At 51.8% G+C, this 13,941-nt stretch overlaps 1 protein-coding gene across 5 annotated transcripts in view; it reads left to right on the top strand.

Moving 5' to 3' along the window:
* LOC411018 (kinesin 11) overlaps positions 1-13,941 on the top strand; it is a 246,361-nt gene that overhangs the window by 77,394 nt on the left and 155,026 nt on the right. For all 5 annotated transcript variants that reach the window (XR_410886.3, XR_410885.3, XM_394491.7 and 2 more), the window contains exons 4-5: positions 11,532-12,389; positions 12,519-13,762. Coding sequence is in view for 3 of the 5 variants with exons in the window: in XM_394491.7 (XP_394491.6) it covers positions 11,532-12,389; positions 12,519-13,762 (2,102 nt within the window). In the remaining 2 variants the exon portion in view is untranslated. The remainder of the gene's footprint in view (positions 1-11,531; positions 12,390-12,518; positions 13,763-13,941) is intronic.

The following is a 13,941-nucleotide window of genomic DNA, read 5'->3' as shown; positions in this document are numbered from 1 at the left end:
AAGGAATACCCGCACGGCTCCACCCCTTGCGGCCGCGGACTTGACGGCTGATTGAAAAGTTACCGCGCCCCCAATCTCTCCAAGATGAGTCCCTGAAATTAAATCACTGCTTTCGACGGGGGAGTCGCCTCGCTTTCGCTTCCGCGAGGGAGGGATGGATGGACCTACCGGCGTTTGTTTCGCGGACCATTAGGTCACGTCCCGAAGGGGAATGCCTCCGATCGAACGCGTTTCTGCCTTGGAGAGAAAGAGAGAGGGTTATACACACGCGCGTCGATTTATTTCCAATCGTTAATACGCGGTCGAGAAAAATTTCTCGAAACAATTTCTCTCCGTTCTTCCTTTTTTTCCTTTTTCTTTCTCGAATCAAGAAGTACGGATAGTCGTCGACTCACGACACGAGGATGATAGGAGACCTAGCGTGCTACGTGGCCATTTGTCCGAAAAGGTTTCGAATCGCGACCGAGTGAAGGGGAAGGGAGGAGAGGGAGAGCCCATTCTCGATCGAGCATTAACGACATTTTTACGTGAGAACGCGGAAGACACGCGATCCAGCCGAGTGGAAGGGGAAAAAGGAGGAGACTTGGTTGACAAGAGGGGAAAGGAGAAGCGTAATCGGATTAGACGTGTAATTAGCGGGTTCGAGAAATTGGAGGTTGAGCATCCTGTCGATCCTCGAGACAACGCATTCGAGCAATCGCGATTCGTTAATTACGAGGCATTAATAGGGGTGGTGACACCGAGACACCGTCCTATCCCTGATGGATCCGTGAATCGCGTGGTCGGGTAATTGATAGTCGTCTCTTTGAGAGAGAGAGAACATTTGTTTCGTCATCGCGATAATAATACTTCCGATATACGTGAAAGGTATAATGGATTAAAAAGAACTGTGCCCTTTTGGAGGAAACTAAAAAGCTTTTGCCGATGATCTCGAAGTTAAACTCGGGAAGACGCGGGTCAGAGTAGTTCTTTTTTCCTTCTCCTTCTTTTTCTTTCTTTCTCCTTTTTTCTCGTAATTAAAATACGGCGGCCGTCATCGTGTTTCCATTACGAGGAGAAGGCGAGGCGGCTCGTTACGAGAGAGAGTTTTGTCCGAACGAGAAAGGGAAGAGGAGGAGGAGGAGGTTTCGGCCTCCATTATGGCTGGGTCACGCGCGTTAGGCCAACATAATGTGTGTGAGACCCGTTCTCTCGAGCGGCCTCCTCTCCACGGCTCTTCGCGCGGCCGCGAAAAAGAATCGAGCGACGCGATGCGCGACGCGGGATGGGTGAAAATGAAAAGGCGCGCTTTAGAGGAGCGGCGGGTCGAGGTTTAGGATCGCTACGCCGGTTTCTTGAAAACGAGGGGGCGAGGGCGAGGGGAGGGGAAGAAAAGATGGACGGCGCGGATCTCTCCGCCGCGTCACAATCACGCCGCGTAGCCCCGAGGTTGTTAAGGAAAGTAACCGACGACCTCGTTATTTTCCCGGCGACGAGCCGACCGGAAAGAAAGAAGATGCCGATTCGCGGAGGCATCCGTCGTGGTCTCGGAACGTGGTCTCGTGTTTCTCAACCGGTCAAGAATCGCGACGATGAACACTCGTGGATCGTCGTTTTCGAGACGCCGCGCGTATCGTATCCCACGTACGGTATTCTCGCGCGCGGAGAACAACAAACGGTCTTCTATTCTCGTTCCCTCGTCTTTTTCTTTTTCTTTTTATATTTTCGATACACGGCCGTCGTCGAGATGAGACGAGATATCCCGAGAGTTTCTCCTCTCCTTTCGGCTCTCGATTCTCAGATTCTCTCCAACTACGGATTCTTGATTTAAGAATTTACGAGGGGTTCGTCGCGATCGTCGAATCGGGCGAAAGCAATCGGAAACGATTCGGTTTGGGAGAGTAGGAGGGTGCATAAGACATAAACCATTCCGGCGCCTACTCGTTTCCGAGGAATCGGTCCGGTGACGGACCAGGGAGGAGGGGGGCTGACCGCAGAAGGGGCGGATGGAACGGTCCATCTCATCCGCGGTGCGCTTTAATCAATGCTAACAATCCGGTTATTATTCGAAGGGTCGAGGGATAGCCGAGGGACAGAGAGAGAGAGAGAGAGAGAGAGATGACTTTTCGTCGAGTTTGCGAGGGTCAGTTCCGACAACTACTCGATGAAATTGCGTGTGCAAGTGACGTCCATTTCGAGCAACGACGGATTAAAATCATCCTTCCATCCTTATTATTTACTCCACGATCCTCGTTCGAATCGACTCAGATTAGATGGTTACGATTGTTACGATTGGTCGAAACGCGACCGTTCTTCAAAAAAGTTATCGCCGCTTAAGAAAATTGGAAGTTTGGGTCCGAACGCAATTAAAGTTCCCAATGCGGCTGATTTATGGATCGTAAAGAAGATTCGTTACCACTCGCCTCCGATAGTTCTCCTTGTTTTAAAATAGAACAAGCCGGCGAAGAAAGTCCTTTCATTCCTTTTATCCGACTATCCTTAACCTTCGTAACTATGATTAACACGATTGCCAAGTTCGTTCGATAGCTCGCTTTCACCACCGTATAACGCGCATAATTACTCGCTGTTGCGTACAACAATGCGTACAACGTGACAACGGAACAATCGCGAAAGGATTATTGGCCGCGATAATATGAACCGGCCTCCTCTTGGACGGCCGCCTCGGCGAGAGGAAAGAGGGAGGTGGCGCGAATGCACTTTCCCCGAGCGCAGCGGGCCAAACAACAAAGACGCCGCGGTTTTAATTACAATGCAATTTTCGCTCGCCCCTTTGAAACGCTGTTAGAGCACCCCCTCCGCTCGAGCGCGCGGAGCAATCACGCGAGCATCGGCCGTGGCGGTCCCATGGCGACGCAACGCGCCGCGACGTTTTGATCCGCCAAGATTAAAGGGGTCCCGCCCTTTTCTCTCCCTTCCCGCGTCCCATCCATCGCGATACATCTAAAGTCCCCGTCCCAAAGTGTGCGCAAACACGTCCGCGAGATCCGAGATTACGTACCATTGTCTTCCTCCTCCTCCTCCTCCTCGATCAATCGTCTCAACGTTTCGTGAACATTTACGACCAGGTTACGTTGTTTAAAAATCCACGTGGCTAGCTGATCGCGGGGACGGACTCGATTTCGATGCGATTATTATTTTCTCGTCGAACGACAGTCGAGAAATTACTACTACTATTTGATTACATCTACTTGCCACGATGATCGGGAAGATGGCGCGCGAGCCGAACCCCATTTGCGATCCAATCCTGGCTGATAAATTCCAGAAAACGCGCGAGTCACTGGCTGGATGGGTATCGGAGCCGGGGTGGGAGGGCGCAAGAACTATAATGGATTATCGGTCGAGGGTGAGGCTGATCGGTAATCGAATATCAGTCGGGGGTTAAAATCCATCAAATCCTCCTCCATGTCCGCTCGACGCGACAAGTTACTCTCGCTTTTCTATCCCCGACGAGCCTCCCCTCCCTTCTCGATCGCGTGCTGGAACTGCACTCTCATCGTTATCGTACGCACGGTTCGTTCGTTCGTTCGTTCGTTCGTTCGTACGTACTTAACACGTTCCTGTCGCATATGCTCATTTCCTGGAAACCTTTTCATTTTGCGAGAAAAGAGAACGTTGGCTTCTCGAATTCGGGTAGCCTTCGTACGAATAGCGATGGTAATTTCTTTGTCTCGTCCTTTCGAAACGAGCGAAAGTTCCCTGGATATAAATCAAGGAGATCTCTTAAGGGGTGGCGTGATTCAACGGACCGCTTTTGTCGCAGCCGAGTGGTTCTTCTTCTCTTGCCTTTCTCTCCCGATACTTTATACCGGAACAACGTTTCGGGATCGAGTCGGTCCTCGCGAAGGGCTGGAAACGACGCGTTTCAAACTTCGTCTCTTTTTCTTTTTCTTTTTTTTCTTTCTTTCCCCTCTCGATTTTTCCACGACCAACGCGGGATCGACCGTCTTTTTTTTCCATTTTGTCCTTTTTATCCACCTTTTTTTTTACACGTTTTTAGACCGCATATGCGCTGCCCGATTACCGGCGGCAGGTCGCGATGATCGATCACGCTAATTCGGGAATATGGCGGAAGCACGGATACGACGAAAGTGGAGAGAACCGGTAGCGTAGGTGGGACGAAACATTCGTAACGTTATTGTTCGAAGGTCGGCGAGGTTGTCTACACACCGACGTCCCCCATCCGTCATGATATCGTCGGCCATCCACGAGGCTTTCAACCCTCCAACGTAGGCGAGCGCCATCACCACCGTTGCGGAACCCCATGTGCGCGTGGCGCGACCGTAATCGTGCACCAGGTGCCTCGCTAACGTTTCCTAACGAAGGACACAACCCCCGTCGTGCTTTTCGTCCCGCGTGCTTCTCTCCCCTTCACCTTCTCACCCCTCCGTCTTCTCTTATTTCTTTTCCTTTTTTTATCCCTCCCCTCCTTTCTTTTCTTTTCTTCCCCTCTTCTCTCCCTCTCGCTCTCCTTCTCTCCCTTCTTCCCTTCTTCTGCCTCGCCAACAGGAGAGGCAAGACACTCGGGACAGACGGGCCTGGCTTCTCTTAACAAGCATTGAGCAACTCTCTCTCGGTACTCGGGACGTAAAAGGGACTTTTTGCTTGTTAGATTGTTTGCTCTCGTCGAACGAGAGAGGGCGGAGAAATTCGGTTTTTGCCGCGGAGAATAACGCCGCGTTCGTCTTCTTCTCTTTCGAGAAATCGAGCCGCGATCCCTTTTCTTTTCTTTCCTTTTTTTTTTTTTTCCTCTTTTCTTTTCTTCCCTCGAAGAGAGAGAGAAAGAGACATTTGGTTCGAGATCGTGAGATGTTATAAATGCGTCGTTAAATATCGTTAACGCCCAAAAAGCAAAAAGCACGGTGGAAAAACTGCATCCTGAATAATATTTGTTCGCGCCTGTACCGCCCTTTCTCGCTCCGTCTCCCTCTCTCCCTTTCTCTCCCCCTTCTTCGCGGTACGTAACGTAAGTTTGCGATTCGAAGGTTTGTTAGCGGCCTCTTCTGCCTTCTTCCCTTTCCCTTTGTTCCTCGGCAGAAATCTCAAAGAGGAGGCACGGAGACACCCTTAGGACGGTAATATAAGACGCGGGGGAGGCTGAAGCGACGAAAGTAGTCTTTCGAGGGGAAAGCGGAGTGTTTGGAAATTGAAGAATCGAGGAATATTCGCTCGAACGTGAAACCGATTCGTTCTCCTTTTTTTTTTTTCTTTTTCCTTAGATTCCAAGTGGGACGATAGATTGGCCCTGTTCGATTCGGAGCATGCTTCTATTTTCTCTCCTATGGACGGGGGAATTCTCTGCCACGAAGTATCATCATTCCTTATGTATTCGCTTGGTAAAATCGGTTGGTACGGCAACGAAAACGATAACGAATCATCGATTCCTCGCGCTGTTTCATCGACCGGCACCCGCTATTTATCCTTCGTTAAATCAATGAGGCAGTTTTATTCCTCTTTCTACTCGCCCGATATCTTCTATGAGCGGCGTAAGTATCCACACGGATATCTCGGCAGATTTTACAAATCCTTTGGCCAAACAAGTGGCGAGGATCTGGCAGGTGCCATTTGCCATTGAAATCCTGCTGCCATTAGAGACGTCCGATCTAAATCCCGGTGGCATTTGCGCACCGGATTGTCGTCTTATCCTCGTGTCTCTCTCTCTTTCTCTCTCTCCCTCTCCTATTCTCCCTTCTCTCATTTTCTCCTTCCTCGCCCGCCTTTCTCACTCCTCGTGCATTTCGGTCTTGTTATTTCACTACTCGTCCCTTCGCGGCGGCGGCGGCGGCCGGTTACTCGCCAATGTAGAATTTCTCGTGGACCGTTTCTGGCAGCGAACGTTACCCTGTTAAGATCCACAAAGCAAACACCGGGGCGGAGATAAGAGTGTCCTTCGGGAACCCGCCAAGGATAACAGAGAGCTTTAAAAGGTTCGTGACGTCCTTGCCAGCACTTTCCACTTTGCCCTGGCCGTTTTTCAAATTCGATTCCCCGTTCGTTGCCTTTCCATTCCATCGACACGCGACACGTAATATTTTACAGGTTTTATCTCGTGTTTCCTTTCTCTTCTTTTCTTTCTTTTCCCTCTCCTCCTTTGTATCGAAGGCGATAAATCCTTTCGGATTACTACCCCGGTCCTCCCCACTTTTCCTCTCTCTTCAAGAATCCGCCGTGCAAATTATCGCGCTTGCCGTGAATTGCGTCGCCATTTTGAAAAATCACCGATTTTCCGCCCAGAAACGTTTTTCCCTTTTCTCGCGCTATTTTGGTTCATCATCGATTAGAACGAGCCGTTCCATCCATTCTCGACTGATCAATCCATCGACAACGATGCTTTTCAATTCTTGTTATATTTAATTAGCCCGCGGATCTCGCGGATACGTTGCTCGAGAAAGACGGATGAGATAAAATAACGGGAATAATATAAAATTTTATTAACGCTGAATACCTGAGGAAAATGAGGAGGGATCTCGTTGGCCTCTGAATGGAGACTCAAAGGATGGAGAAATATCGGTCTATTCCTTCGCCCTGAATCTCCAAAAAAAGAAAGAATAATCGATTTTTCTGGCATCTGTTTAAAGGAGGAGGGGGAGTGTAACATGCACGATCATCTTTCTAATCTAATACTCGCGTGATTCCCCGCGTCGTCGAATCATAGGATTATCGAGGTCGAGGAATTCTATAAATCATCGTTAACGGTGTTACTTCGTTCGAGATACGTTTACGAGCCGACCGATTTCCTTTTCCCGATCTCCCGACAAATCTAGGTCTCTCGGTTCACACATTTTTCTCTTCGGTTCACTCTTCTCAAAAGTTTCTCTTCATCCTCACACATTCGTATATATAAAGATTTCTCTTCCGAAACGAACAAAGTCGTGGATCATATTCTTTCCTCTCGACTTTGATCCCCTTCCTCGAAGGTCCAAGTATGTGGTCGCGGTGACCCGCGAAATTCGGTGTACACCCTCCTCCACCAGCCTCATCTTTAATTTTCGTAGATGCAGCGAGGCGCGAGAGCCGTGTGTCCCGCGATGATTATTCGGAGTGATCGGGGTGGCGAGTTGTTCCCCGCGCAGGGGGAGACGAACTCGAGCGTAAGAGATTGCTCTCCGCTCCGCTTTCCTATCTTCGACCCGAACTTGTCCTCGAGAACCTTTTCCCTTTGTCTGCCCCCTTCGGCCCCCAACGGCCCCTTTAGCGCCCTCGCGCGTCAGTCAGTCAATCAACGGAATCTAGCCGCTCCTCCCTCCCACCCCTTAGCGCCGCCGATATTAAAACACGCGGCTCCCTCCCCCTCCCTTTGTATCCATCCTCTTTCGGAAGAAATGGAGACACTATTCCCGCGCGGATAGTTGCAAGGAGTGTGGAAAAAAGAAGAAAAATTAGTCGAATAGAATTCAATTCGGTGATGTTACGAAGAAGAAGAAGAGGAAGGAACAGTCGATAAATTGTCGAAGGAATGTGATATTGTAGCGAGTTATTCGCCAAGTTAAACGCAGGTTTATTTACAAAGCGCGATAAAACGAGCGAAGAAGACAGTTCGGATCGGGCAACCGACCGTCTCTAATTTGCGGGCAGGAGGAAAGGGGTGGATGGCATTGAGACAGGTCAGTCCGCTGTGAAAATCGGATATATGTATTTACCCACCCGCTGTTCACTTCCCCCCTCTCTCTCTTCCCAGGGGGAACGGGAAATCCAGTTATGAATACGGGATCGTTGCGTTGTTTTTAGCTCGTAGCGGTTTGCCGGCGAATCACGCTCCACGATCTCTGTCCCTTTCTCTCTCTCTCTCCCTCTCTCTCGGTCGGCGGTTACTCGGCCGCGAAATCGATTAGTTACGCGGAACAATAAACGGACGATAAATTAGGTTTCCGAACAATCGGAGATGTAAACGTTTTGTTGTGTAGCGACGGACGTTGTTGTTGCATCGGGGGGAGGATGATTTGGCGGAATTTCAACAGGCGGTTGATGATCACACGCGGAAGGAATCGTATGGAAAGATCCTTCGGGATGATTAATTCAGAAATGTTTTTCGAAAGCTTTTTAATCGGGGACACGCTTTCGATAATATTCGCCGCGGTTCCGATAAACCGCAATCAAGTTTGTTACCCACCTTTATTTCGCGTTTGGAAGTTTGTTTCACGGCGGTGGAACCGCTGCAAGCGCGGTGGCAAGACCAGACGACCGTTTACGTTATGCCAACTCCTGCCGCTCTCTCTTCTCTTTTCTCCTTTTCTCTCCTTCCACGTCCATCCTCCTCTCGCCACAGGTTGTTCGGGAAAATATTAGCCGCGGGCTTCGTAGCGTTAAAGGGGAACGGTTAAATTAATAATTCGCAAATTGGCAAGAGAAATGCCGCTCGTACCTCCCTCTCCGCGTCTCTCCCTCTCGTTGCTCCTTTTCGGCTCGTTGCAGTTTGCGGTGTTTCGACTCGGCTGCCTAGGGTGGCACCAACGACACGGGTCACTCTCTCTCTCTCTCTTTTCGAGACGTCTGTTTTCGACAAGCGACCGTCGATTAAACGGCCAATTAGCATCGCAGGGGGAAGGAAGACGATCGAGGAAACGTTGGAGCATCGACTTCATTAGCCTTTTCTTTCCCACTCGTTGGCCAGAATTTTTCTCTCGTCTCGCCCAGGAGATTAATTATGCTCGACTGTTGTTCGCTTCGTTATTACGGTCGGCGATTTCTCTTTTGTCGGGGACGATTATCGAACACCTGTAATCAACCGACTTTTTCCTCTTCTCTTTCCCTTCCTTTTTTCGAACGCGCGCCGTTTCCGATCCCGATTTTTAATTCTTCTCTCGCCAGGAAGGAGAAGGTGGGGAGAGGAACGTTTCGCGAAACGTTGGGGGACAGAGAGAGAGAGAGAGAGAGAGCTCGTCGATTTCGTCTACCGTTAATAACACTGATCTCGAATCCGCTCGCGAAGGTGATCGTTTCCTTTCCTCTGCAACGCCTTCGTATCGCGCGAAACCGGGATAATAATTCGATCGGTAACCGTAATTACGGGGCCCCGTTCCCAGACACCGGCACGAGCCCCTCGTTTCCCCCCGCCGCTCCGTAACGAAACTTATCATTGCCAATGCAAACAACGTCATTATCGTCTTCCTTCCAACCCGCAACTTTCAACAATTTTATTTCGATGTATCGTTTCCTCGAGTGAGATACGACCGGCGAGAAATATCGATCGATCGGCGTGTACGCCTTTCGCTCTCAAACGTTCAACGTTTGTAACAGCAACGAAGAATCGTTCTAAATTCGTGACAAGATCGATAAACGAGAGACGATAATTAATCGATCCCCTCGTTAATAATGTCGAAGCGTGACACACCCCTTCCCCTCCGTCGAAAGAAGAATCCCTTTCGATTCGACTTCGTTAAAGATGCATACGTCGTTAAAGATGCCGTAAACTCGCTAAGTTGGATCCATTAATTCTCGAAAGATGTACAACGAAGGGAGGGGAGGGAATAAATGATCGGGAAAAATAAGAGAAGATGGGCGCGCAACTCGACCGTTACACGCCTCTCCCCATCCATCCTTCGGCAGAGGATGAGAGGAGAGAGAGAAAGAGAGACTTTCCAACCGATTCGATGCAATATCCATCGCATGGCGGATCGGCGGTTGGAGTATCGCCGCGTGTAGGCTAGGTTTTATTTGTGGGAGCGTGGACGATCCCAGCGCGGGAAATTGAAGGATGAAGATAAACGAGAATTCTGACGCGACTGCTATCGATACGCGTGTCCCTGGACGATGAGCGCGGACGAAGAAACGGAACGGAGAATAATCGGCCGCGTAATTCTTATTTACAACCAGACTTCCGCTCCCGATGTCGCCGCCGTGTCGCCATTTTCACCATTCCTCCCCTCCCCTCGATCACGATCCTGCATTTTCTCGCGTGGAATTATTATCCGAGGCCACTTTGAATATAAATGGTGGAAAATCGGCGCGGACGTCTCCTGCCGGACAACCTTTCTCTTTAATTACGTTCAATAATGGTAGAGGCGATCGGTCGGGGGGGAAAGTCGATTTTGTCGCCAATATTCAGACCAGTTTCGCGCGTCTCAATGAAGAAGGACGATATGTATGATACTTTTTCGCCGATTTCGAAAAACTTACTCGAAATTTTCAAAAGGTTTCCTCGATGGTGTTCGGCCGCGCCGCGGTAATTTCGGGGAAGACTCTCGAGATGGGGAGATAGTTCGAGGGATAAGAGAGAGGATCGAGACGCGAGGCTTTAACGAGGCGTGTAACGAGAGAGTGGAACACGGGCCTCGCAACCCTTTCTTTGTCGGCGCAGCAAGGTAAAGGGAAGGTTGCGATTTCGGAGAGCTCCGGGCGGGTTTTCAACATGTTAATTGTATATTTGAGGTGAGGTGATAAACAAGGCTGTGGCTCGGTAGCTCGGCTGCCGAGCTCTTGAGTCTTCATTACAGCCCCGTAATATATAACCGCGGGCCCCGAGGGGGCATGGGCTCCTCTCCATGCTCCTCGAACGAGTTATCCACCGGGCTCGATATATACCCGGTGACCCGGCAACGCATTCCCTCGGTCAGCGAAATTCCGAAAGTTTCGGGTCAAAAGGCTCGAAATTGCTCGCGAAACAGATCATCCCTCCGTCTAATCTACCCAGTCAGCCGTATTTCCTTCCTTATTAACTCCGTTCTTAGACTCGACCGTTCTTATCGAGAGACTCTCTCTCCCTTCCGAATCTTGATTCGAATTTTAATTCGCGATATTGGGAAGGGGGAGAGAACGGTAGAACCTCGTAATTATCCTCGTGGATGGAAGAGGAAGTTGGTAGGTAGTTAGGTAGGGCGCAAACTCGTCGAAAGGTGGATTGCCGCCAAGTTCGTCGAATCGGGTAATCGGGATCTGGCATCTACCGGTGCCACTTGCCTCGCAGCGGATATTTTCTGGATAAGGGCTCGAGCGAGTGAAGGAGAGGAGAGAAAAAGGCGAAAAAGATGAGAGAGAAACCGCGCGCGCGATCTCGATTGCATCGTGAAAGCGGCTCTCTCGCGACGCTTGCACGCATATAGGCGCAATCGATTGGCCTTCGGGTGGAAGAGGTGCGAACCGGTTCCTCCTCGAGCGCGGCTCGATTTTTCGACGTGGAATTCGGAGAGGCCGACCACGTTTCCACAACCCTCTCCGCAGAGGAGCGGAGAGAACGGCCGCTTTCCTCGTCCCGGAACGAGCAGCAAGATAAGACGAAGAAGGAGGTGGGGGAGGAAGCGGCGCTTTATCCGCGAAACAGAGGTAGACGGCGACGCGAAGGCACGCCCCCTCGGTGTCAGATTTTATTTATCGCGCCGTGGCTTTTTGTTTCACGGTAAATACCCCGGGCATTTAGGAGTAAGACGTTCCCCGATTTATGGTCTCCTCGGCCGGCCTCGGCTCCCCTTCCCCTTCCTCCGAGCGCCCTTTCCCGCTCCCCTCCGCTCCAACTGCCGCCCAGCTCTTCCTCCTTTTGTTTTTCGATCCTTTCCGCGGCTCGCTTCCTCACCGGAACATCTCTTCTCTTCTTCTTCCAGATAAACATGGAGGCCGTCACGTCCACCGACTACGACTCGTCCAATCTGAGCAGAAATTTCAATCAGGTGGGGTTCAACACGTACAACTACTCCCAGTTCGAGGAGAAGTACAAGCCGCGGCAAGTGTTCAAGTACGGGGACGAGTATCTGGAGTACGGGCGGAACTCGGTCAGGTTGGGGCCGAGCGAGAGGCTGGCGAGATTGTCGTCCGCGAGGCATCAAGAGGTCGCGGCTGGGAAGATCGATCAGAGGTACGCGAGGAGTCACTCGCAGCCCGAGCGACAACACCATTCGAGCCACGAGACGCGGTCCAAGTCGCAGGATTCCCGCGAGTTGACCTTCTATCAGATCGATCCGCCAGTTCCCAGACCGGAGAACGTCCACTCGAAGACGCATCGCGGTGTCGCGGTGGAGAAGGGTCAGGGCAAAAAGGAGTTGACCTTCTACGAGATCGATGGGCCCGCGTCGCAAGAAAAGGCGGCGAAAGACGGCAAGTCGGAGGGAGGAGGAGGAGGAGGAGGAGGGAAGGACAAAATGGAGAAAGGGGCACAGAGGGACAAGGCGCCGCACGCCGCCGGTGTTCTCCAGGAGAAGGCGCCGTGCCCTTCCAAGCACCCGAAGCAGGAGCAGAAGGCGATCGCGCCGCCCAATTACCAGCTGAACAGATCCCAGTCCGATCTGACCGATTGCCAACTGCCCAATTATTACAGGCATCGGAACAATCCTTACATCGATCCGCCCAAGTACAGGCAATTCGACAGGCCGCCGAGGTATCAGGAAACGCCACCGAGATCCTCCGAGCCACCGCCGAAGTACTCGGAAGTGGCCAGACGTCAGGACGACTACAAACGCGTCCAGGTGAGTAAAAAAATTTCCCCATCCCTCCCTCTCTCTCCGCTTCATCCTTCCTCGTCTGGTGCGAGCACGAACTCGCCGCGCGAGTTTCGGCGAGATTGGCGGTTACGCGTAACCTTATCAATTCGACAGGAGGAGAGGGGCAAACGGCAAGGTGGTGGAGGAGGAGGAGGAGGAGGAGGGAGCATGGTAGTAGGCATCGGTAGCGGTGGTGGCAACGGCGGCGGCGGCGGCGGCGGCGGTGGTGGTAGTAACTCCAGCAGGGGAACTCATGGCGCCGAGACGCCCTCTAATCTGGCCAGTATCACGCCAACCGCGCGAGAAGCAACACGCGCTCCTTCGTCGCGGTCGCGGCTCCCTTACAAGTCGTGCGACACGCGTTGCCCCAACAACAACAATAACAACAACAACAACAACACGACGACCACCACCACCAACAACAATAACAACAACAACAACAATAACAGCAGCAGCGGCGGCAACGGTGGCAGCAACTCGAACAAAGAGGAGGCGTATCAGGATGCGAGCGAAGAGGGCGAGGTGATATCCGGCGGTTTCAGGTGTCACGGGGATTTTTCGAAAGCGACGTCGTTCCATCATCACCATCACCATCACCACCATCATCATCATCAGAATCGGTGTTCGAACATCGGAGGCGGTTGCGGTGGCGGGTCGGTTGCCGGTAATGCGTGCCAAAGTGGTTCCGGTGTGCCGTGCGACCCGTCGACGTGCGACAGGTACAAGGGTGCCGTGGATTGTCTGCTGAAGGCGAGCGAGGCGGTGCAAGGTCGCCTGTGCGACAGATCGATGCTGAAGATCGAGAAAGGGTCGAGCAAAGCGGCGGTCCACGGTGTCGAGGGGCTGGTGGTGGTGGGGAAGTGCGGCGGGGATAGGATGAAATCGGGGCAGGAACTCGGTTACGGGAAGCACGGGGAGCAAGTGGGCGGCAAGTCGAAGGGGCACGATGTCGGTCACGGGTTCAAGGTGGAGAACATGAAATACTACGGCGAGTTGAAGGGTTACGACTTGAAATCTTACGGCACTATCGACAAGCCGGGCGTCGTCGTCTCTGCCCACGAGAAGTCTCACTCGCACGGGGCGGAGAAGAACGGTCACGACAAGTGTCACTCGAAAGTGTCCTGCTCCTCCTCCTCCTCGTGCTCGTCCGCGATGCAGAGTTACGGCCTGTCCAAGGTCGGCGGCGGTGAACGTCCAGCCGAGAAGAGCGTGTACGCCGATCACTATTATCACCGATCGTCGCACTTGAAGCCGCAGACCGCGTATCAAGTGTACCAGGAGACCAAGTACTCGTACAACGTGAGCGGGGTACCGGGGACGCCGGCGCAGGCGAGCGCAGCCGCAGCTTTCTTCGCAAGGTCAGTTACTCAATCTCCTATACTACTACTACTACTACGACTACTACTACTACTCGCGATCACGCGCCTCTCCACCTGTTTCCGCCAAAGATTTACGACTCTGCCTTTCATTCTTCCCTGCTCATTGTTCCTTCTGCCTATCTGTAATTGTCCACTGTCCTGCCTACCGTTTGTTTACC

This window comes from Apis mellifera, linkage group LG4, assembly GCF_003254395.2.
Source record: "Apis mellifera strain DH4 linkage group LG4, Amel_HAv3.1, whole genome shotgun sequence".
Taxonomy (NCBI): domain Eukaryota; kingdom Metazoa; phylum Arthropoda; class Insecta; order Hymenoptera; family Apidae; genus Apis; species Apis mellifera.
Note: the sequence above shows the minus strand (reverse complement) of the source record. Positions and strands in the feature narration are given on the sequence as shown.